General features: G+C 35.8%; 1 protein-coding gene and 1 long non-coding RNA gene across 2 annotated transcripts in view; one reads left to right on the top strand and one right to left on the bottom strand.

Moving 5' to 3' along the window:
* Window positions 1-22,080, top strand: part of TACR3 (tachykinin receptor 3) — a gene marked incomplete at its 5' end in the record, with an annotated part of 57,044 nt that extends 34,964 nt beyond the window's left edge. Inside the window, 2 exons of the mRNA XM_079920421.1 lie at window positions 20,119-20,315; window positions 21,744-22,080. Coding sequence (XP_079776547.1) covers window positions 20,119-20,315; window positions 21,744-22,056 — 510 coding nt within the window. The 3' untranslated portion in view covers window positions 22,057-22,080. The remainder of the gene's footprint in view (window positions 1-20,118; window positions 20,316-21,743) is intronic.
* Window positions 1-26,417, bottom strand: part of LOC307185862 — a 232,214-nt gene that overhangs the window by 369 nt on the left and 205,428 nt on the right. The window lies entirely within an intron of this gene.

Raw genomic sequence — 26,417 nt, forward strand, 5'->3', positions numbered from 1 at the left:
AACAATGGACAGAATAGTAGTTGCAAAACCAAGGGAATAGGAACTCCAGTAATAATTAGAATAAACAACAGGTCCTTCAAATGCTACCCATGCTGATTAAAAAGCAGAAGATCAAGTATTAGATAATAGTTCCCTTCATACACAGTGCCTCAAGGAAATTGAAAACTAATGACTGGTGACAATAAGTTTGTATGCCACATTTAATCCAGTTTGAACAAGAGAGAGTGTTCAATTTTAGATAAGCCTTCATGGAGAACTAGAAGACACTTTTTCTTTCACTTGACTGAGAATACAAGCCAGATCTCCATCATTACAATACCTGGAACATTACAATCTAACTTCTAGACATAAGATTTCATGAGGCATCTCCTGGAACATTTCATTATCAGACCACATATTTTCACTAGGAAGTATTCAGTACAGTGAGCACGAACTCCGGTGTTTTGAGGCAATAAATAAATCAGCTTACATTTACTTAAGGATCATCTGTAATACAATGAATGGGAGATCCTAGGCCTTACAATTCCATTTCTATTGCTCTCTTATCTTTTTCCTATAAGATATCTGAGAATTTAGGCAGCTTTGAGCACATGATTCAAAGGTAAGGGTGTATACCCATACCTTCTTCAAGTCTCATAGCCTTAGATGGGAGGCATAGTTCAGGGACATTTTGCTGTAATGATCTAATTTCTTAATGTATATAAGGCATATCAATGGCTACTCTGTTATATTCTGTGATAACAAACCAAAAAATTTTGTTATAAGCAAAAGGGACTATTTTCCAGACATGAATTTATAAATGGTATTTTAAAATTTTAGAGGAAAGTCACAGAATCTCTGTCTTTGGGTGATTTAACAGTACAGATCAGATTCTCATTTCTCTGAAATGGATCAGTTTTTTCATACAACTAAAGTACCAAGTTATATTAGTTGAGTGGGAAAAAGCTTATAGCTTTATTTATATTAACTTTAAGTAGTAGGAGAGAGAATTAATCTATTCATTTTGAATCCTTTATCCAAGAAAATTGTAGGTATATTCCAATTTGAGAGCAGGTAGATCTAGCAAATGACCTCACAACATTCCCAATGATCATTTTTCCCTACGATTCATTTTGATTAAAACTTTAGTATGCACTTCATTTTATTTTTGTAAGTGTGATTCCCTAAAGCTGATGAATATCCTTCCCCAGTCACGTTGATACTGGTCTCTTCCAGGTCTGATTGTTCCTTACAACTGAGCTCCACGTTTTCATAACAACACAGCTCTTCTGCAGTATTATATTTGGATTCACTTCAATGCGGGGATGGGGGTTCAAGTGGCCACAGACTGCTGACTAGGCTCACTGTCTGCACACCTCATCCAGCTACTGCTATCTTCCTCTGATCACTGTCTTCTTATGTTTTTCATCAATACATTACCTGTGTTCTAGATCCTGGGCACCTCCTTCTCAAAAGTAGTCATCCCTCAATTAAACCATCTCTCTTCTGAACCATGACCTCTTTCACTTCACTATAATTCTCTTCCAAAATATAAGCACATTCACATCTCTTCCATCTTGTGTTGTTTACATTTGCTTTCTCCTCTTGTTTACCAATCTTTTGCTCCTCTTGTTAATGCTTTGTGACTTCCAACGTACCATTCTGCTGAAACTACCCTTGACAAAGATACCTGTGCCTTCTTTGTTGTAAATTCATTGGATATATTCAGTCCTTGATCAGATTGACACAGTAGATACCTTTTCATCACTCACCACTTGAGAAGCCTCTCCTTCCATGGAATTTGCCTCCTTTCTCTCTGCAGGATACTCCTCTTTAGTATCCTTTTCTGGCTTTTCTTCCTATACCACTTCAATGCTACTCTTTACCCTGCAGGCCCATTCTTCATATCTTTATAGCTTTCATATACAGTCTTATTTGGATAATTTCATCCACTCCCACGACATCAACATCTTTGAAAATTACTCCCAAATCGACATTAACATTATGCCCATATCTAGACTCCTCTTCTGAGGTTCAGGCTCTGAGCTCCAGATTAAAATTCTATTAACCACCTCTCGTCCCAACCCTATGTATAACAGACAGTTCAAAATAAGCGTGTCAAAATGAAATAACGGTCTTTGTCGAGACTTTGGAAGTCTTCTTTCCATTTCATAGAATATTACTAATATCCACAGAGTGACCAGACAAAAGAAACTGGAAATAATCTGTAACATCTCTCTTTCCTCAACTGAAACTCAGTCAATGAGAAAGTCCTTCAAATTAACTCTAAAAGCACTCAAATATAAATATATATTTTTCTTTCCTAAGCTCCTGCTCTACTTTTGTTTAGACTACATAATTTCTTACCTAGATTAATATACTCATCAACTAATGATCCTCCTGCCTCCATTAAATCTAATTCAAGTAAAATCGATTCTACACTGCTTTCAAAGTAATCTCTCTAAAATCTAAATTTATTAATACTCTCCTTAAAAATCCTTTAATGGTTTCTCTGGCCCTCCCTAATCTCACTTCAATCCATCTCTCTTACTTTCTTCATCAGCATATCTTATATTATGCACTACATCCCCAGTCAGTCAAACTATTTGTAGTACTAGAGTGAGGTATGAGCTTTGCATATTTTATTTATGTGACTAGGACACTCTTCCCCCCACTCTCCCACTCCTTTTCTGCTCCTCTCACCTGGATATTTCCTATTTGTCTTCAAAGCTGTATCACAGGCACTGCTTCCTCTAGAAAGCCTCTTTGAAACTTCCACCCCCAATCTGCATTCAGTGTTTGTCCGTGTGCTCCCATTACATCACACAGCAAACTCTAGCATGCAACTTACAACTTTACATAAGAAACATCCATTTGCTTAACTATCTCTTTCAACAAACTTTGCAAAGCTGAAAGGCTCAAGTGAATCATTACTTTAAAAATAATTATTATTACACATGAAAGCTTATACTTATTATGAAAGGCAGAATATTTCAAAATTAATGAAAGTTTTCTATTTCTTTGTTTGCTTATTTGTCTTAAACCATGACTCAAATGACTCACAGTCTTCTAATATTTATGACTCAAATAAAATATTAATATTAAAAGATCATGACTCATTTTGGCTCTCCAAATCTGGTTTTCATTTTTGATAAGGCATTGTACACCAATTCTCATGTTTTGTGAGTTGCTAGCAAAAATAGACTCTAGCCAGAAACAGAAGCAATTAATGTGGACTCAGCACTTCAATGATTTTGCTAGTTTAATGGTCCTAAAAAAGTATTTTTCTCTTCTAGTAGTAATAGAAACAAAAGAAATGTCTTATTCTAGGAGTATAATCTTGGAAAGTGATAAGAGATACTGACAAAATGAATCAAGCATTATCAAGTACTTATCAAATGTTTATATAGTCAGAATTGAAATGAAACATCTAATACTTTATTAAATTACTTCAGATATTGTTCTAAGATTTCCATCTGAATATTTTACAGTTTTACAATTTTCATATACCTCCTGAAATTCTCCATCTTTTAAGCCATCTGTTTCTGTAAATACTTTAACACATTTTTCATAGTTATATAAAAACCTTACCTATTAATTGCAAAACGTACTGACTCATTTTTTCTTGATTATGGGTCACATTTTTACATTTCTTTGCATGTACAACAATTTGGAGTTGTATACTGGGTACTGTGAGATAGGATGTTAAGACTCAGGGTGCCATTCATCTGAAAAATGCTGTGCTTTCTCTGAGCAGACAGGTAAGTTGCTGGTAGATCATTCAAATTTGCAGAGGTTTGGTACTTCATTAGGATGAATCTATTTTAGTTTTGCCCTTGGTTTTAAGGTTAATTTCTTAATCCTAGGTATAGTATTTAATCTTAAGGCCTAGATCTTGTGGGAAAACCCAAGTTGTCTACTGAGACTCTAGTTTGAAGAGACTCAAACTTTAAACTCTGTCTCTCTTATATGAGGAGTAGCTGCTAAAATCTCCTCCCTCTTACAGGCTTTCAGCTGTTTTTCACCTCCTAAGATGCTAGTAGCCTTGTCTTGTGCATTGCAGGGGAAGCCAAGGAATTCGGAGAAGTTTATATATGTATGAATCTCACCCAGGTTATGTAGTCTCCAGTTTCAGCATAATTTTGACCACTCTCCAGTGCCATAAAACAGTTTTGTAGTTGTTATTGTAATTTATACTTTTTCCAGAGCTTATAGTTGTTCTTAGGGAAAAAGACAGACAGATAGATAGATAGATAGATAGATAGATAGATAGATAGATAGACAGATAGATAGATATACATATACATATACACACTCAAGTTACTCTGTATATATTATACACAATATATACTCTATATACTCTATACAGTATATACAAACTATACAATATGTTGATGTTTCTGACATTACAAAGATCTTTATAATATATCCTGTCCTTTTTCTTTGGTTGTGTCTTTCATGTGTTGTAGTGACCCACAAATTTATACTAATGTTTCACTTAAAATTCAGTAGTCTCCCAATAACCTCTCTAGGAGTTTCCTCTAGCACAAGTCACTAATTTCTGACATTACTGGTCTAACTGAACCCATAAAACTTAATTTTCTGGAACAACACCAATTTTCCTGACATATCATGAGGAGGACTTAAATTTGATGTTTTAAAATATATTTCTGGAATTGTTAGAGTAAAGGATATTTCTCTTTCCCAGAAATTATTCATGCATCTAAAGGAGTAAATATATAGACAGGTTATTTTTATTTTTCTCAGATGAACTTTGCAAACAAATTGAGGTCTTAAATACCAATAAAAAAAGATACTGAGATTATATGCCTTGGATTAATTTTATGCTCTAAATATTATAGTTAACAGTTAAATGGGCATTAGAGTCTAGGTAATTTTTAACTTTGTAAAAATATTTATGGTCTTTTTATTGTTCAATTAATATTTTATTAAATACATTTCAAGTTCTTAATTCTCCAGTTATAAAACTAAAATATAAATTAAGAACAAAACATTTATTCTTTTTCTTCCTCTGGTAATGATCTTATTCATTTTTTCCTATAGGAAAGATTTTCAAGGAACATCTGTTATGTTGTTATCTTATAGAAATATGCTGTGTTGAAGACGTGACAAAGCCATTGTGACTATAAAATGATTGGGCTTGTTATGTTTTAAGCTGTAATGGAAAACATGGAGTGATGCCATATCTCTCTATCTCTATTTCTGTTCACAATCACACAAACTCAGATTAGCAGGAATTATGATTTTAAAAGAGCTGTTTTTAAAACTCCTATTGTTTGCATACCTTCTCCCACAAAATTTGATAGAAGACCTTGGCTCTCCAGTACCCAATTTTCATTTTACCCACTGTCCCCAAGCCCACCACCGTAGCCCTCCATTGCCTTTATAAAAGCACATTCATAACCAACTTAGGCCTCAGTACCAATAATTTAAAATATGCTTATAAGTTAGTCAGATCTTGGGAATGAAGTAAAAATGAATATCTCAGTGTGCCCTGAGTATTTTATGAGCCTGGCATTCTCATTTCCATTTAATCCTCACAATCCCTTGTATGATGAGTGTTCTTATCTCTACTAATAAGGCTACCGATGTTCAGAAAGATTTAATTTACCCAATGTTACATAGCTATTTACAGTCAGGGCCTAGATTTAAATCAAAGTCTTTGAGTCCAGTGCTCTTGACACTGCTGTACACTACTGTGTAATGAACTTCAAAGTTCGCTTCTAACTATTCCATAAAGTTATGTGCTTAAATGTACACCACTGATCAGCTACCTGATAAGCCATTTAAATTCTTTGCCTCAATACTAAATAGAAACAAGTTTAAAACTTATACTTTAAAATATCAGAGAAAGAATTTCTCTCAACAACTCCGTAAATAAGTTGTGTGCCTCTTCCAATTTGGGAATTATTCTTCCCAGGCCAAACAATGAATTATGGTATATTAATAGAAATATTAAAACTAATATCAAAAGAAAAATGTTACTTTCTGGAAAATATCAATAGGTAATTACCAATTCAAAGGGAAACTCTAGAAAATAATAGACCTAAACACATTGACAAATAAGAACTTGATATTATAATGTCTTACATTTAGTATTACTAAAGACTGAATTGTGTCTCTGCTAAATTCATATGTTGAAGCTCTAACCTCTAATATGACGGTGTTTGAAGATAGGGTCTATACAGTGATAAATACAGTTAAATGTGGTCATCAGGATGGGGCCCTGATCCAATAGGATTAGTGTTCTTGTAAGAGGACACACCAGAGAGGTCACTCACTCTCCCTCTCTCCTTAAATACATATGGTGGCCACCTACACACCAGGAAGCAGAACTTCACCAGAAATCAATCATGCCAGTACCCTGAACTCAAACTTCCAGTCTCCAGAACTGTGAGAAAATGCATGTGTGTTATTGAAGCCAGTCAGTCGATGGCATTTTGTTATAGCAGCCTGAGATAATTAAGACAATTATTATTTTATTATTAGCTATTAAAATATAACAATAGCTTTGATAGCAAAGTCCAATTAGGTGGTTATTGCATTAGTCCAGGAGAAAGATAATGATGCTTTCTCAGAGATTATAGTAATAGAGATGACAATACAAAAAGATTTAGACATATTTTGGTGACTTGGCCAACAGGATTTGCCTAGGTATTGAATGGGGCAGTGAAAATGAGGGGATGCAAAGAAATAAGCATGACTTCTAAATGTCTAGATGGGTGGTGGTGCCACTTACAGAGATAGGGAAATTCACAGAAAGAACAGCCTTGGAAGGGGGTGTGGAGAGGGGGAGTGGAGAATGGAGGGAAATTTTTTAATACATAAATTTTGAGATGTCTTTGAGATATTCACACAGGTTACCTATCTGGGGAAGATGGTGGCCTGAGTTCTACCTTCTCATCTGCCACATGCTAAGTCTTCTGAGAGAAGCAGTAACTGTGATAGGAGAGTGGGCAGAGCTCAGCAGGGTGTGTGAAGCCAGAAGGTGGTACAATCAAGGAGAGAAAAGCACAGGGTTTTATGCAACAACCTCATTATTCCGGAGACTGTGAAAGTGCTAATACACCCACTACGGCCACACGGGGCAGACTAGACTGTCTTTCTCCATCTTCCGAGGACACAGCTGACGAATAGGAGAGAAGACTGTGCTCTCTCTGTCATGTCAGATTTGCAGTCCTGAAAAGAATACTCAGTTTATCTTTACAGGCAAAGACAGACAGGGCCTAGACTTGGCAAAAGGAAGTAAAAACAAACCTTAGGGAACCCAGCTGCTAGAAACAAGACAGAGAAGCAGAGCACTTAGAATAATCTGTACTTCATGGACTAAAACACAAAAGATAAGATCTCTTAATTATGGCATGAAAATCATGAGACTAAATGTATCATTTTTAAATTTAAAACTCCAATTGTTGAAAAAGAAGATGTCACCATTGAAAAGTGAAGAAATATATCAAAACACAAACAGATATGCAAAACACCTAAGGATCACAAGGGAAAAAAATAACAGAAGGTTAGAGGAGAGGTCTACCTTAGCAATATGGAGTCATTCACTTGAATAGAATTTAATGTACAGAGAGATATTCTATTACCTTTACCTCCAGAATCAGCCTCTTCTACTTCTTGACAACACTCCCTGTTAGAAAATAAATTCTTACCTACTAGACCTTTCACTTTAATTAAAACACAGTTAGCTGGGCACCTCCAATACATACCAATAGCATTAATTAAAATGAGCATATAATGCATACAGTGCAAGCACAGTACCTTGCACATAACAGGGCCTCAACAAATTTTAGTTTCCCTTCTGTCTTAGGAGGCAACTGTTTGTCCCTTACTTTTACTCTTTGAGATTTTATTTATTATTTATTAACTTACTTACCTATTTATTATCCTCTTTCTTAAACAGTCTTATAAAACTAAATGTACCTACATATTGTTATCTTTTCTGAGTTATTCCTTTCAATAAAAAGCAAATTCTTTCTTTTTACCATTATTGAAATTAAGGAGAGAAAGCACAAGCTTCTAGAATATGTATTTTGACTTATATTTACCTTAGGGTATAAATAAATCTACACTGACATAATATCACACATCATAAAAATAAGTTTGTATATGAAAGTAGTTTCTTTAGCCACCATTGAAATAGAATGCAATGAATATGCAATGAACAATCCAGACATGTATCTATCTTTCTCTATTAGTAACATACTAAAATTCAATTCAATGGCATAATGAAGCCTATGCTATTGTAATGATTAATTTTATGTGTCAACTTGACTGGGCCATCAGATACCCAGATAGCTGGTTAAATATTATGTCTGGGTGTGTCTGTGAGGATATTTCCAGAAGAGATTAGCATTTGAATTGGTGGAATAAGTAAAGCAGATGGTCCTCCCCAATGTAGGTGGACATCATCACATCTGTTGAGAGCCTAAATACAACAAAAAAAGCAGAAGGTTGAATTTGCTCTCTCCCTGACTGCTTAAGTTGTGACATAAATTTTCTCCACCAGCCTTCCTGGGTCTCCATCTTGCAGATGGCAAATTGTGGAAGTTCTTGGCCTCGATAATTGTTTGAGCCAGTACCATATATATGCATATATATACAAAATGCTCAATAAATATTTTCAGAATCAATGAATTAACAATGTATGAAGCAATGCCATAATGCCATTAGCTAAACTGATGAGGAATAGATTAGATGATCAGGAAAAAATGTATTCTCCCCTAGAGCAAATATATTTTTATATAAAAATGAACGTGCTCAGAAATTGGACTACTTCTAGGAAGGCCAAAAATATGGAGTATGCAATAGGGAGCTGTGCAGTATAATTGATATCATAGCAGTATTAGTCAGGGTTCTTCAGTGAAACAGAACCAATAGTACAGAATATATTCATTCCTATCTTCTATATTCATTTTTATATTCATTCATTTCCATGACATTAAATATCATCTATAGATCTCTGACTCTGAAATATATATTCCAAAACAATACTTCCTCTATGAGCTCTAAGTTTATGAAATAATCAGCTGCATACTTGATGTCCTTGTTTTGGCTATTTCTGAGGTATTTTTAGATTATAATATACAAAACTGATCTTTAAGTCTCCATGTCTGTCATAAAAGCAGACTCTTCTACAGTCATCCAAATATTAGTAGTTGGCACTTCCATTCACCCAGATACTAAATTCTGAAAAGAGTCATTTTTAAACTTCCCTTTCCCTCTCACTATCATCTAATTCATCACTAAACCCTAATGAGTCCCTCTCGAAAAATATCTCCCATTTCTGTACTTCCCTCCACTTCCATTGAAATAATTCTCCAAGATACTATCATTACAACAGTCATTAGGTCCACTACCACTGCCTCTCCAACTCATTTCCCCAGATCTACACTTGTTCTCTTCAACTTTATTCTCCATTCAGCATCCAAGATTTTTTATTGAGATATAATTTTAAATATAACATTATATTAGTTTTAGGTATACAACATAATGATTTAATATTTGTATATATTGCTATATGATCATCACAGTAAGTCTGGTTAACATCCATCAGCACACATAGTTATAATTTTTTCTTATTATGGGAACTTTTAAGATCTACTCTCCTAGCAACTTTTAAATATACAGTACAGTATTATTAACAATAGTCACCATGCTGTACAAGATGATGTTTTTAAATTCTAAATCAATTCATGCAATCTGCCTAGTTTTTCAGTGGTTCCCTGATATAGTTAAGAAAATAGATCAAAGCAATTGCAAACCCCCCAAATAACCTATGAGATCCTGCAGAATCTTGCTACCACCTACTCTGCCAATCTAATTCTATGAAACTTCACTCTTCATATACTACGTTCCAGTGACACTTGCTCTCAGCTGCTCTAGCACATCAAAGTTTCTCCCAATTCTCAGTCTTCACTCACACTATTATCAGGACATAGAATGATGTGCCCTTCATTCTTCTCTCTGTACATCCTCTAGGTTCCAGCTTAAATATTACTTCCTCAAATATAACTTCCATTGCATTCCATAAACCTAGATATAATTCTTTTTCTCCATAGAATTCATCATAATTTGTAATTTCATATGTATTTGTGTATTTATTATATAATGACTACATCTTTAATAGGATGTAAATTCTGTGAAAATAGACAACTTTTTTTTTCTTTTTTAATTTAGCACTGTATCTTGAGAGCCTAGGGCCTTGGTTTCTTTAGAAAAGTGGCATTATTGTAGAACAATTGTAATTTAAGGATATAATAGATCAAGTAAGCAAACATAATTGAACTTCTTTCTTAAAGCTGTACCTTCACATGGTTCATATAGCTATTCTTTCCAAATATCCTGCTAAATACAAAAGCCAAGGGCAATAATAATGATTTTAATTTTGGTTTGAAATATATAAAGCTGTTTTTGTTTTATTCACTGAAATAATATTTTTGAAATCCTATTATGTGCATGATAGGGCAAAAAACTGGTAAGACAAAGATAAATGATATTTTTTGCAATTAAAGTGTTCATAAAATGGTTGGTAAAATTAAAATATCCTCAGTCAACAGGTATTTATTGAATGTCAAGAACTATGCTAAGTTTTGGAGACACAAAGATGAATAATGCATGTCCCCATATCCAGACAGAAGAAAACAGAAACATGCTCGACTGTAACATGTATCTGTGTTATAAGTATAGTATGCTAAGTCTAATTAGGAAGTATTTAACCCTACCTGCATGAAGAAATGAGGGAAGCTACTCCAAGAGGTGAACTTGAGGTACTCTCCCAAAGGATGGAGAGAAAATTTTACGGGGAAAGAAATTGGATTAGGGCATTCCAGTGGTAAACCTGTGCAAATCATGTAGATTTATTTCAAGGTAACTACAAATAAGGACAACATTTATTTATAAACCATGTTTTCTTAGTTTGTCATATACTATAGAGAAAAAAATTAATTTTCAGTGACTGATCTTATTTTCTATAGAAATATAGAAAAGAGTAATCTTAAATATTCTAGATTTATGCTGTTTCAAAAAACAATTAAAGTATGCACACCTTTAAGATAAAAGCCAATTGTAAAAGACACTGGCTGGCTCAACCTTTCAGACCACAATTTATTAACAACACTGTGTTTCTAAAAGGACAAGATATATAAACACATATCAAGGCATAAAATCTGCTGTTCTGGCAAATGATGTCAGCCTAGCCCTTCACCTGGCCAGGCGCATTCTCAAGATACCAGATTCCTCCTTGCAACTTCAAGAACAGAGAAGGATGAGATGACCTGGCAGTTGATTGCAGCTCTTTCCTCTTTTACACCCTCTTCCCCAGAAGGGTAACCGAGACAGAAATCTTCTTGACTCTCTCCCCCACTTCAGTCTGTCAAAAGATCCTAAACCCTAACAGTAACTATTTATTTGAGACTAAAACAGTCCTTTCAGCAGACTTGCTTTATGGTTACCAGGTATAATGAATATATGATATTGTCAAAGATTTATGCTTTTTTTCCATTTGTCTTTAACTGTGTTTGACATAAATAAATAACGTGGAATTAAGTGGTACCATATGAGCACATCAAATATTTGAAGTATTGAGTCCCTATTTCATAGTTTTAGTACAGATAAATCTGTCCTTATTCATGTAGTATTAGATCAGCCAAGTTCCAACCTCAAATTCTCAGGCCCACTCCATCATTCCAACTTATTTTCTCACTCTTTCCCCTTCCAGATTTAGAAAAATATCTCATATCACATAAATCTCATTTGAGCTGTCCCTTAGTGGAGTAAGATTCTTTGACTACGCTTCACTTAAGCATCCCCTGAGAATGCTACGTGAGGAAAGAAGCAAAGGCTATTTTTCAGGGTCTTGAGAAGCAGAATGTATACAAAATGATCCCTAGCTAATGAAGAAGGAAGAGGCCCAGTAATCCTAGCTCTGAACTTGCCTTTGGGATCTTAAGAAATCATCTCCCTCCTTGGTTTTAAGTCCCTCATCCATAAAATGGAGAAACTATATGGTCAAAGGTTTTTCATGGAGTTTAAATAAATTCATATATTTGAAAGTTTTAAAATGAATATAAAAAGCACTAAGCCTTTTACTAAAATCAAAGAGGGACACAACTCCACTGACTCATACACCACTTCTGCCCTCAAATGTATCCACTGGCCATACGTCTCTCAAACGACAATGTAACTATCAGCTTGACTTTCCTTTCGTGATTCTCAAAATGACTGTTAGAACTACCTGGCTGAGTGCGTCACTCCAGCAAGCTGAGCATTGTTTCTGTAGCACAGAAACTGTGTCGTCACAAACTAGCTCAGAAAGGTAGTAAAGGGAAAGATAAGGAAATAGAAGTTTTGAAGGACAAGATAAGAAAGTCCTTAAGAGCACAGAATGAGAAATTGTAAAACACTGCTATACCTTCCAGAATTTAAGAGAGAGAAATTTGAAATGTAAAGTCAGGAGTGGGCTCTCTATTGCTGTCCAGTTACAGTGTAACAACCCAGGCCATCTCAATAAGTAAGATCAGAAGATATTGATCAAACAATTTCAAATTCCAGTCCCATTACCAAACTATCACCTTGTAGTTCATTATGAATGATACATTTATATATTTTGTCCATATGTTCTGAGTACTATAATTTTATTACATTTTTGTGTTATTAGCTAGATGTATACCTTTAAAGTAAACCACATTTTTAAACCATATTTTGACATTCTTCCTTATTCTACTATAAAAGAAGCCTCAAAAACATGACTTGGCCCCAATATTCATAATATGTGACAATTTGTTTTTTGTTGATTCTTGTTGAAGTTGGTCTTATTTATTTGAATAGCTGAAATACTGGTAGATAAATTTGCTTCTATTGTTTTATAAACCATAGAAATTTTTTCTGGCTATTTTCTATTTTAACTATCTTCCTCTAAATACTAACAAGCCAGATCTGCTCCTTCAGAAGTGAATACCTAAGTTTGATAACAAAGGGGCCTTTTGCCTTAATCAAAGGAACCACTCTTCAGTCTAAGCTCAAGTGACAGATTCAATTGGATTTTTGACTTGTATAACAACCACAAAGAATCTATCACCTTGCCCAGCAAGTAAGCTTTCTCTGTGCTTGTCATTTCTGTTACAAAGGAATTATCATGGAAAACAGTGCTTGTGAGGAAGGCCATATATAACCTAAGAGAGGCTCAAGTGATGGAAATAGAGATCCTGGTCTATCCTTTACTTCCCTGAAAGCAATTTCCAGGCAATCAAAACCTCTCTGGAAGTCTCCATTTTCACTGGGAACTTGTATAGTATTTTGCTTCCTACTTTGCTGGAATTAAGCCATATGTAATATACTCTCCTTAGCATTTCAAACACTGTATTAATCTATTCAGGCTGCATAACAAAATACCATAGCCTTGTAGTTTAAACAACAGAAATATTTTCTCACAATTCTGGAAGCTAGAAGTCTGAGTTCAAGGTGTCATCAAGGGTTGGGTTCTTCTAAGATCACTCTGCTATGTTGCAGATGGCTGTAACCCTCTATCTTCACATGGTCTTCCTTCTGTGTATCTGTATTCTAATCACCTCTTCTTTTTTTTTTTTTTTTTTTTTTGCGGTATGTGGGCCTCTCACTGTTGTGGCCTCTCCCGTTGCGGAGCACAGGCTCCGGACGCGCAGGCTCAACGGCCATGGCTCACGGGCCTAGACACTCCGTAGCATGTGGGATCTTCCCGGACCGGGGCACAAACCCATGTCCCCTGCATTGGCAGGTGGACTCTCAACCACAGCGCCACCAGGGAAGCCCCACCTCTTCTTTTAAGAACACCAGTCATATTGGTTTAGGTCCCACACTAATGACCTTATTTTAACTTAATTACTTCTTTAAAGACCCTGTCTCCACATACAGTCACATGCTGAGGTGCTGAGGTACTGAGGGTTAGGACTTCAATCTATTAATCTGGGGGAGTGACATCAGCAAGATGGCCAAATAAGATGTCCTTCATCATAGCCCCACTCAACAACAACAATTTGGCATCTATCCACGGGAAGAGTGCCTTTGTAGAAACTGAGAGATACAGGTAGGAGACTGTGAAACCGCAGTGCAGTCCAAGAATGAGAAAAGTCACTTTGAAGAATGGCCTGCACCCTGGCGGCTGACTCACCTACCACGGTCTCAGCTACAGATGCAGAAACAGCTTCATACCTCTGAGGACTTGGCTACAGCCCCGTCTGGCTTTGGTCCGTCACAAGCACCATAGCTGGGAGAGTCTTGCCCACAGGAAGACAGATAATAGACGTACAGACCTCTGTTTGGCTGTGAACCCCTGAGTGGCCCATGAACCAGCTCTGCCCCCGCTTAGCTGTGAACCAGGAGTCCCTTGAAAAAAGTGATTTAGACAGTCACCCATGGATCAGAGAGCCTTTGTGGAAGTCCAGGAGTCCAGCAGAGAAGTTCCAGCACAAAAAAGTATGAGATTGGATGCAGTGGAAAGAGTAAGAGGAACAAACTGACTTTACACACATCACCTCTTCCCCAAGGTGACACAGCTCAGTGCCAAGAGGGCCTTCTCAGCTGTGATTTCTCCCTGGGGGGGCAATAAGAGCATGTGACGGGGGAGTGCCAGGCTTCCTCAGATGTGTGCGGCCCTGCCAAAGATACCCATCTCTGTCTCCCTCCATCCAGAGGACTGTGGAGATCTGCACAACTAGGGGACAGAGAGCAGCTGGGAGAACGGCAGGCAGGGCTCCAAACTGAGCGTATCAAAGGGACTTGGATCCTACTAACCCATCATGGACTCCATCAGGAAGCCAGCTCACAAGCCACTGGGGATGCCTCACAGATGTTAAGAGAGTAGATCTTAAATGTTCTCAACACACACACACACAAAGGGTAATTATGTGATGTAATGAAGGTGTTAACTAACCCACCTGGGATAATCATCTCACAATAGATACATGTATCAAATCATTATTTTGTACACTTTAAACTTGCACAATGTTACATGCCAATTATATCTCAATAAATCTAGAAAAAACTTCTAATAAATAAAAAGGCATGTAAACTTCAAAGAATGTGGTGGTGAGGACATAATTGAGTCCATAACAAGCCTCCATAAGTTTTTATCTTTAACCATGATCCCATAACATCAAACTTTATTTCCTCTTGCCTTAATGGACTTCTTATTCTAATGCCCTCCTGTCTTCCTTTTTGTGGCTGCTGGCTGCATTCCTTTTTATGTCTTCAGATCATCATAAACCTGAAACCTTACAATACTTTAAAATTCTAAGTTTCCAGTGGAAAAGTGAAATTACATTAAAAATGAAGCATGACCAATGAAGTGTAAAGAAGTAGAATCCAAACACAATACTGCACACACACACACACACACACACACACTCACACAGAAATATTTTCCACATTCCATGTATATACACATAGGGTTTTCTCATTTGTTTCACCTTGACATAATTCCTTACAGGCATTGCTCTAAGCTAATGTTAATTGAATAGTCATGCTAGTTGGAGTTGGCAACAGTGTCAAATTTCTTGGATGACACTAACAAAATACACCTATAATCACATCTAATTCTGAAATTACTGGCAAAATTCAACTCGTCTTCTGGACTATCCTGAACTTTTTTCACAAGTGTTACTACTTAGTTCTCTTTTTCTCCCTTGGGACTGAAATTTTTAAGCATGTTCTTTTAAACTGAAGCAACAAAAGCCCAACCTAAATAGTCCAAGAAGTAGTACTTTAGATTTTGATGCTTGTCATTAATTTTTTTCCATACGTTACTCTTGAGAATATTATTTTAATTTGCTAGTATGAAGTTAGAATAAGCAGGCCTGTAATTTTGACCTAAGGAGATATAATGGTTATTTAAGAACATCTGTGCAGATAAAAGGTACAGAGAAGTGGTAGGGTATATAGTCCATGGGATGGTTCTTCAAAACATGCTCTGAGGTTTTAATCAAAACAAGAAGTTCCTTCTCACATACAGTTGACCATTTCCAATTCAGACATTTAAAAAGAATAACTTCCCCCTTGAAGAATATAATTCCTAGATTTTTTTAAGGTTGGCAATATTTCCTAGACTGGCAAATTAATTTCCTAGACTGATTCTTTTTTCTCTTACAACTTAAAACCTCAAAATCATCCATCCTGCATTAATTTAATATGATAGATAAGAACAGCTGCAGGCATTCCAGTCTAACCTGTACAGGATAGAAAGTCAAAGATTTTTTTTCCCTGATACCTGAAGAAAAGGTGCCCAAAGCTTATTCTCACTAACTTATGACGTGCATTTCCATCCTGCCTATGTACGAGTAAAGTGGATTCTAAACTATTAAGAAGAGGCAATGTTGCTATAAGAGCTACCTCCCTTGTCCCACCTCCCTTCTTTCTCAACTGGTAAGTCCCTGTGCCAAGGACAATGGATGGCCACAGCTATCCATGTTGCCATGGAGAGTAAATCCAATCGCCTCAGAAGCTGGATATGTCTTTCAGCTTCAAGAAATACCCAACATCGATCAATCTTTGTATCAAGTTACAATAAAATTTGTTAAGCCATGGTGAAAGGTTTGAGTCATCTCTATTCCAGTCTCTTATCTTGCCTAAAACATATCAGGAGTTTCAGAAAGTCCACCAACTTTCCTGCTTAGCATATGTAGCCTGTCTGAGCTAGTACCATTGTCCAGCCATGAGACACAGGGGAACTGAGCAGTTGCACATCTATCATTGCTCAAGGTTTGTGCTTCAAAGTGCTCTTTCCCTTGCCTTTTTATGAGGAAGATGATTACAATTTCTTGATTTCAGCATTTCACAAAGCAAGGCAATTTTGTCCACCCAGGAGCCTACTTTTGCATTTACATCAAACCTGGGGGCCTAAAAGTTTGATATATGAAATCATTCCAGAAGATTTTATGAGCAGAGACCCAAGGTAATGGTTAAAATGTATTTGAGAGCAATAAATCAATAAAATATAGCTGTTGTTTCACGATAAAAGATCCTTTCTTTTAGGTTCTTTTAGATTTTTCCTAAAAATCTTCAAATAGGTTTCTAAATGTTTTGCAACAGGGTCCTTAAGGCCATATATATGTGAATTATAAGTTATCTGATACTCTGTTTCTACACATGCACTTTAATTTTCCCATATTCCAGACTTCTTCCACATTGATGGTAGGAAGTCACATTACAAGACTCTGATAGCCTTTGCAGCTCTTCAGCTATTGTTGAAAAACAGTTTCATGCAAAGGGAAACTGGTTAGTCTGTATAAAAGCAATTAAATAAGCTTTTATGTACATTTGCTGATTCTGTATTTAACACAGTAGCTTGTACCATGTTCACATTGTCATAAATATCTTTCTTACCCTTAACATTTATTCAGAACGAAATGCAATGCTTTCACGCATTCAAAATAATATATCGGTAATACTGTTTGTGCACTAATATGCTTTACCTGAATTTGTTTGCCTAGAAAAGGGAAATAGCTTTATATACACATGTTCATTTTAAAATGGGAGGACAAATGATACCAGTGATTCATGACACAGTAAAACTGTGAACATCACTTAGCCAACTAAAAGTCTTTTAGCTTTTGTATTCAGTTTCATTTACTTATTTTTCAAAACTCTGAACACCAATTATGTGTGAAATCCAGTCTACATGCCTGAAATACATAAGTAAAGAAAACAAGCAGAACATTCTTGCTTTTTTTGTGTTCTAGCATAAGGAGACACAAAGTAAAGAATAAACACAACCAACTGAAAGTAAAGAGCAAGCTAAGGGGTTTGGGGTGCTGGAAAGACAGATTGCGATTTTAAATAGGCTGGTCAGAAAATGATTCACAGAAAAAGTGACAACTGTGCAAAGGTTTGAATGAGATGAGGTTGCTAGCCAGTGAGAATAACTGGGGGAAGAAGGAGAGGGAGAAGCCAGGGAGAATAATCTTGGACAGGAGCTTGTGTACGATGTTCAAGGAACAACAGGATGTTCACATATTCAAGAATGAAAAAAATCAACCAAATCCATGTCATTCAGTCTAAACTTCCCTGAGTCTACAGGTAACATGCATTGAGTCATTCCTGTTTATAATAAACTAGTAAGTTTCATTCCTGCTTATAATAAACTAGTAAGTTCTCATAAATATTTTCAATTTATTTACACGTTTGCATCCCCATTCTTATGCAGTTTTAATTTACATTTTTGCATTTTTCATTATATTATAATCTTCTTCAGGATAAGGAATTGGTTCTCTACTCATTATTTTTCTCTATTATGTTTTTTAGACCCAATAGACATTCAATAAATCTTATTAATTGTAAGCAGAAAAAACAGACTTAAGCGGCTGAGTTTTAAAAATTTTAACTTAGATTCCATGAATCACAGTCATCAAATCTTTTGGTCTTTGCCTCAGCTTCCTAAAGTGCAATTGAAAACCAATTAATAAGTTGTTAGATGTGTGAAACATTGTATAAATGTAAAATTATAATCAAAGAGACTCCTTACTTGTATTCTACAAATATATGAATAAAAAATAGGAGAGATAAAACGCAGAATTCTGAACACAGTTATTCAGAAAAAAATGCAATTGACAGAACATTGAGAAAATCAAAACACTGCATGGTGGGGCCAGTGATGACATTCTGTGAGCTACTGACCTGGATTTTCAGCTCTGATGGCCAATTATCATCAGCTAATACTAAATACCTGGATGCTAACTGCGATTAGGCCCTTGGGAAAGCTTTGCCTTCCACATTGATCCATTTCATGCCTTGTCTATTTCTAGAATCATGTCTCTCATGATTTTTAATCTTGTCAACTTTCATCTGAATCCCAACTTGCAATCATATAATAAGTCCAGTACTTAAATAATGTACTTTCATAGTTTCAAGATGCTACATAGGCTGTTTACATCAGGACTTTCTCTGATTGGTGTTCTGCGACTGTGGTTAAGCCTCAAAATTATTTTATTTATTATTCTAAACTTTTTACAAATTCCCGAAAGAAGTATGAACAAATTTACTCGACAGATTGGTAATGAGAAATATTAAATGAGGTTATCCTAGGATATTGTTATTATTATTTCCTTTCACATAGAAAGCGAAGCTGCTCACGGTGTTCAATAACTTTCAGTCTACCTTTCTTACAGACCCAATGGAACAGATTTTATCTTATTTACAGACACACAAAACATCCTCCCATTCAACTTCCTGTTACGAATTGTACATTGTCGTTCATTATTCATTCATTTTATATCTAATTATCTATCTCCAGCAATACACTAGAGACTGTGCTAGATGCTGGGGACGTTAATATAATTAAGACATTCTCTATGTCTTTTAGGAATTTACAGACTAGTGGAGGAGAAATAGAGATTGACATTCTACTTTGACTAGAGCTTTCCAGCATATTGTGGTTCAAAAGTTAGAACAGAGGAAATGACCCATGCTTACCAAGCTCAAAGAAATTGGTATATAAACCAGTTGTATAAGCCAATTGCCTACTTACAAATTTAAAAGTAGTGATATTTTCTCAAACTAATGTGAATATCCTTTTTCACTATCCAGAGAAGCCTTTACCAATATCAGATTAGAAAAGAAACCAAGGTAACATTCAGACGGTTTCCCAGTGAGAATGGTATTAGAGTAAAGAAATCTAAATAGTCATAACCTATACTCAAGCTGTAATAAATACTGCAGAACACACTCAGCCACTACAGCTTGATGTACCTCCACTGTGACTCAACAGTCAGTGCTCTAGGTATAATGTCTTCACTATTTTACAGTTCAGGCTAGCACAGCCAAATCCTAGCTCTTGCTTCTTTCTCCCCCAGGCTTTTTGATGTTTTATAAACACGTATTTTCTTCAAGCCAATTAAAGTATATTTGGTTCTGTTTGAGTGATTGCCACCCATTCACTAGGTGACACAAGCACGCTTTCTTGAAACTTACCTTAGGTAACTATCCTTATATTATCTTGCCATTTTTTAATACATTGACTATTTCTTAGGCATGCTATGTATTTAACTGTACTGGCAGAAAAATATGATTTGCAGTAGGCTATTAGAACTAATAGATACAATGACTTTTATATTTGCCAAAAATGACCTCTTTCTGTCTTCCCAGGTTGTAAAAATGATGATTATTGTCGTGGTGACATTTGCCATCTGCTGGCTGCCCTATCATATTTACTTCATCCTCACTGCAATCTATCAACAACTAAATAGGTGGAAATATATTCAGCAGGTCTACCTGGCTAGCTTTTGGCTGGCAATGAGCTCAACCATGTACAACCCCATCATCTACTGCTGTCTGAATAAGAGGTAAACACAAGATTACCAAATGCAAGCTCCTTTTCACTTCTGACTTCAGTGAAAGCATATAATGCTGTTCCAGCTCCCTGATGCACATTTAAAATTCAAAAGGAAGGAAAATTGAGAAATTCACTGAGAGGAGCACAGAGCTAGATATTTTTCTAGACTCCTCCCTATTTAATGAAAGAGCTCACCTTAACAATTACCTCTTCAAAACAACGCTTTTAGGGATTCTAACTGGGTGGGTTTTATATAGGCCAAATTCTCTCTCCAAACCCTTTAGAATTATACTTGCCAAAGAAAAAGAAATGCCCTGTTATTAATTAAAGGAGGAGAGTTGAAAATGTGCTCAAGTCCTCGAAGAAATGAAGGCACATCGTAGAAATGCACAGACGGAGAGATGATGGCATATGTGAGTGGACTCTATTAAAAAGGATGTCTGGTAAATAGACTTCAAAATAGAAGGTGTTGTGAGAGCAACAGAAGCAACACTAAGGAAAAGAATGACAATCCTCCTTCCAGCATAATGAGGTCAGCGAGTTAGACAGGGTGCAGCCTCTGGTGGAGGGGGCGCTATTTTTTAAAGTGAAGTTGGAAAGAAAAGTAGAAATATTCACAGTTCAATTTAAGACTGGGAAAAAAAAAAGGTAAACTGTGGTTTCCAGATAAAAAACACCTTAGTTGTAAGGTCAGCACATGTAGGAGAAGGGTTAAGTTTCATAGGGTCAATAATTTCCTTAATAAACCTATATGGTTTAGCACAAGCAGAAACTGAATTTCATGGAAGTAACTACATGACCTAAATCCTAAGCTCGCTTTCCAGTTGGACCTCTACCACACCGTTCCTCAAGTTTCTTAAAAACTACTAAATTCTTACTTTTTTTCAGTAAGTGCATAAGCCATATATCAATTCAAACCTCCCCATAAGCAGTACATCTGTTTTTAATCAACTTCATGTAATGATTTACAAAGCCAAGGATTTTGCACTTTCATATATGATTAGATAAAAACCATCCAGATAAGCAATTAATTTTAATATTAAATAAGACTTTATAAATGTGTAATTATTTCTGTAAGAAGCTATTTTCAAATATGTCATTTTTAAGTGCCTTACCCAGCAAACTTAATTCACTTATGTAAATGTATAAAATTATTGAAGAAACATACACTCTTTCTTTGGCATATTGATTAGTGATACTGTGCTTTTACTATATGATGACTTGCTTCTCATTGGTGGAAAATTAAGATTCAATTCAAACAAGAAGAATGTAGAAGACTAGTACCAATACTGTGGCATAGATTCTAAGAGTTTGACTAGAAAATTAAATTTAAAAACTGAGTTGGCTTAACTGCATTAAGTAGGGCTGTCTGCACCAGTTGAAGGAAATTTCCACTTGAAAACTTGACTTTTTCTTCCCATGGCCTGCTTCTTCTCAGATTTCGAGCTGGCTTCAAGAGAGCATTCCGCTGGTGTCCTTTCATCAAAGTTTCTAGCTATGATGAGCTGGAGCTCAAGACCACCAGGTTTCACCCGACTCGGCAAAGCAGCCTGTACACTGTTACCAGGATGGAGTCCATGACAGTGGTGTTTGACCCCAATGATGTGGATAAGACCAAATCCAGTCGGAAGAAGAGACTGCCTCCAAGAGACCCAAGCTTCAACGGCTGCTCCCGCCAGAATTCCAAATCTGCCTCCACCACTTCAAGTTTCATAAGCTCACCCTATACTTCTGTGGATGAATATTCCTAAATCCATTTCCTCAGCTGAAAGAGTAGGGTGAGGCCATAATGGTGCTACCATAGGCCCACACCCTCCTGATTGTCCGTCAGCCCTGTCCTACATACTCTCTGAAAATAGAAGGGTAATTTTCAGGCAACTATGTTTCAAATGAGAAAGATAGCATATAAGTGTAACAAAGACACTATTCAGATATTTGCCCCCTCAAAAGTAAAATGGCCTTTAAATTTATTCTTTGAAAACTGAATTATTATATGTAACAGAAAAATATACTGAGAAATACTTGTAGAATGTTCCATTTTTCTCACTGAAAAATTGCAATATACATTTGTGACCCTAAGGTGACATATGATTTTCCCAAAAGATTAAAGAACCTTTAAAATATAATTATGTGAATGAATTACAACAAAACCTATATAAAATGATATGTTTTCATCTATAGCTATAAAACAGAAAAAAAGTTATATGACTAATTTTACCACTAGAATGATGGAAAATTAACCTCCAGTAGTAAAAGTTAATGAAAATCTTTGCAAAAGAGAACTAATTCTGTGGAATAAAATTTTTTTTGAGATTTAAAGATTTTCTCCAAGAAATGTAACTGAAAAAGAAATCTAATCAAATTATTAGGCATCTGTACATATTACTTTCTTTACATTTTTATCTGGGAAAGTGGCTTCAAAAGAAAAAAAAAATAATTATTTACTTTTTGACCATTACATATATTAAAGCGCCAAAAGCTAAGAAACAAAGTTAGGGCCTTAAAATGACAAAGCAAATCCTTCTGATCCTCCCTATTTTATTTTTCACAAATATTTTAAAAATTTTTTAAAAGATAGGTAGATTACAAAACACTAAAGATGCTTTCTAATGGAGAAGGGAAGAATCTCTGACTACCAATTTTTTTTTTTGTTTTTGCGGTACGCGGGCCTCTCACTGTTGCGGCCTCTCCCATTGCGGAGCACAGGCTCCGGACGCGCAGGTTCAGCGGCCATGGATCACGGGCCCAGCCGCTCCGCGGCATGTGGGGTCTTCACGGACCGGGGCACGAACCCGTGTCCCCGGCATCGGCCGGCGGACTCTTAACCACTGCGCCACCAGGGAAGCCCCTGACTACCAATTTTTAGCAAGAATTAAAGATAGTAATTCATAGTTATGACAGCGGACAAGAACATCTACTAGCTCCAAAGGGAAACGTGTTTCTCCTCCATAACCCCAGGAAAAAGTTTAAGGTGGATGTCAACTTAATACTTGTACAGTGCCCTTATTCTCTCCCCTTCCCCCACTGAAAAAAGAGTAAGGACTAGGGGAAAGTATCAGAAAATATATTCAGATGCAAAGCCTTAGGACAAAAAGTTTATGTACTGCCTATATGTATATTAGTGCCTATAGGTAAATCAAGTAAGATGTAGAAAGCTGAATCAACTGTTAGAGTAGAAAGCTGGACCAAACTTGGATAAATGTGAAATAGTACCAGGTGAACGAGAATCATATACACCTTTCCACAGAGAGAGCCTTCCTTTTGTCTGCTTAGATAATTCAGAAATTCCTCCAGAAAGAAATGAGCTAATGGTCCTAAAGAAGCATCTGTTTTACTACAAGCAAAAATATACTGACCCATTTCTGAAATCCATAACAAAACAAGGTACACCATTAAGCGTAGAATTTATCTTCCAGACCTCAGTGCTTATAAACCATCTTTTCTTGAATTAGGGATACTGTCACTCCTGCTCAAGAAAGCAGAAACCTCCTGAGAATGTGGTTGTATAGTACAGACTTCTCCTTTAAAATAGTCAGATTTTTAAAGCTATCCAGCTAGAATAATTACCTATAACACTTTCCTGGATTTTTATGCCTCCATCAATACAGAACCTCCTATTTTTTTTTAAGTACAAGATAAAAGCAATTATTTTAAGAGAATATCACGGTCTATTGCTCCAACAACATCAAATTTTCCAATCCTACCCCCTGTTTTGGACCTGAAGTCAGAAATATTTAAATTGTTACAAGGTGTTAAAAAAGTCTACACACCCCTCATCATATGTGTTTAAGCTGAATTTCTTCTGATTACACCAACAAACAAGTAGATGCACATACATACATACACACACATGCAAGTGTGCAGACACATACAGTCTGTTTAATGTATGTAAGAACTTCAAAGAATTAAATTCAAAATTGAACGCTGAAATAGTAGCGGCCTTTACAGAGTTGCCACAAACAGTGCAATAAAGCCTGTGAAGCTTGTATGCATGCTTTAGATAAGCAAATGTATTATCATTTACTACCTAATCGTTGAATATGTTTTTAAGTGTTCATTCCAAAATATGTAAATGCTTATCATATAATGTGAAAGTGTCAAGAAAAAGCCTAATATTTTAAAGCAAACATTTCTTCTTCTTAAATTTATAAATGATTGTGGGACTAGCATTAATGAACGTTCTAGATACATGGGACCATATTCAGCTGTAGAATAGGAATATGAAGTCTGGCCCCCAAAATCAATGTAATCATCCCTCACCAAAATACATTAATACTGGGTCGTATGGTAGTTCTATTTTTAGTTTTTTAAGGAACCTCCATACTGTTCTCCATAGTGGCTGTATCAATTTACATTCCTACCAACAGTGCAAGAGGGTTCCCTTTTCTCTACACCCTTTCCAGCATTTATTGTTTGTAGATTTTTTGACATTGCCATTCTGATTGGTGTGAGGTTATAACCTCATTGTAGTTTTGATTTGCATTTCTCTAATGATTAGTGATGTTGAGCATTCTTTCATGTGTTTGTTGGCAGTCTGTATATCTTCTTTGGAGAAATGTCTATTTAGGTCTTCTGCCCATTTTTGGATTGGGTTGTTTGTTTTTTTTGATATTGAGCTGCATGAGCTGCTTGTAAAATTTGGAGATTAATCCTTTGTCAGTTGCTTCATTTGCAAATATTTTCTCCCATTCTGAGGGTTGTCTTTTAGGACAGGAATAAAGACGCAGACGTCGAGAATGGACTTGAGGACACAGGCAGGGGGAAGGGTAAGATGGGATGAAGTGAGAGAGTAGCATTGACATATATACACTACCAAATGTAAAACAGATAGCTAGTGGGAAGCAGCTGCATAGCACAGGGAGATCAGCTCGGTGGTTTGTGACCACCTAGAGGGGTGGGATAGGGAGGGTGGGAGGGAGACGCAAGAGGGAGGAGATATGGGGATATATGTATGCATATAGCCGATTCACTTTGTTATACAGCAGAAACTAACACACCATTGTAAAGCAATTATACTCCAATAACGATGTTAAAAAAAATACTTTAATACACCTGAAAAACATAACTCCTGCCTTCACACATTACAGAAACTCAGTATAATTTAGCAGGACATCTAAGGAAAAATATTGCTCCAATCAGCTGTTTTGTTTGTATTCTTTTTGTTGTTGTTGCTTTGCTTGCCAAGTATCATCCTTCTGGCATGATGCAAATACCTGAGTTCCAGAGAGTATCTTTAATACGTTTTAGGGAAAACTGACATCATTTAGTTAATACTCATGACTCTTAAACCAAGACCTCATGAAGCAGAATATTTTAGGTTCAAAAATTTGAAAAGTAATAATAATAAAATGAATGAATACAATATGAAAAAATGAAAGAGATAAGATTTTAGTCCTTTTGTCTGAATTTTGACACTGAGAACTGTAGAATAATACACATGGAAACCAGCTTTAGTAGGAGTCATGTTAAATAAAGCTATGCCAGTATTTTCATATTTGTCAGGGTTTGGAAGAATTTGCCTCCAAAATTCACTCTACCCTCTGATGTTCAAGTTCACTGTGAATCTTCTTCACTGTTTGTAGGCAAACAGTGGCTGGAAATACCAGGCAGATGGTCAAAACATCCTAGGTGTTTTTGTACTTAGATCAACAGCAGAAAAATACAAACTATTTTGAGAGAATTCTAAAAGACTCAAAAAACCTTGCATCATTTTAAATACTGTTTTTAAATACAAAAATAATAAACATTGTATTTTCATTATTTTGCATCTGGACAAAGTGTTTTTGAAATTCCCTGCATGGGAAAAAATTAAAGCAAACATGATTACTATAGAATCCAATCAAACATCTTTTATTTTTTTTAGCAAGCTCAGTATGCTGCTGCATTTTTTTTATCTCCCAACTTCATGACAATGACATTTCTGACCCAGTAGCCAAATTCATGTTCTTTTCCAGATCCTGCCAGTCTCTTATAAACAGAGATCCTATGCATTTCAAAGTGAACTCCACCCCTACAATGCACACAGAAGAATGCCAAGAAGCTTAGTATCATACCTCAGAAGAACAAAATAAATGTGAAAAATCAATGCTGCCTAGCTCAGAATTTGAATTTG

This window comes from Stenella coeruleoalba (genome assembly GCF_951394435.1).
Source record: "Stenella coeruleoalba genome assembly, chromosome: 4".
In the NCBI taxonomy this organism is placed as follows: domain Eukaryota; kingdom Metazoa; phylum Chordata; class Mammalia; order Artiodactyla; family Delphinidae; genus Stenella; species Stenella coeruleoalba.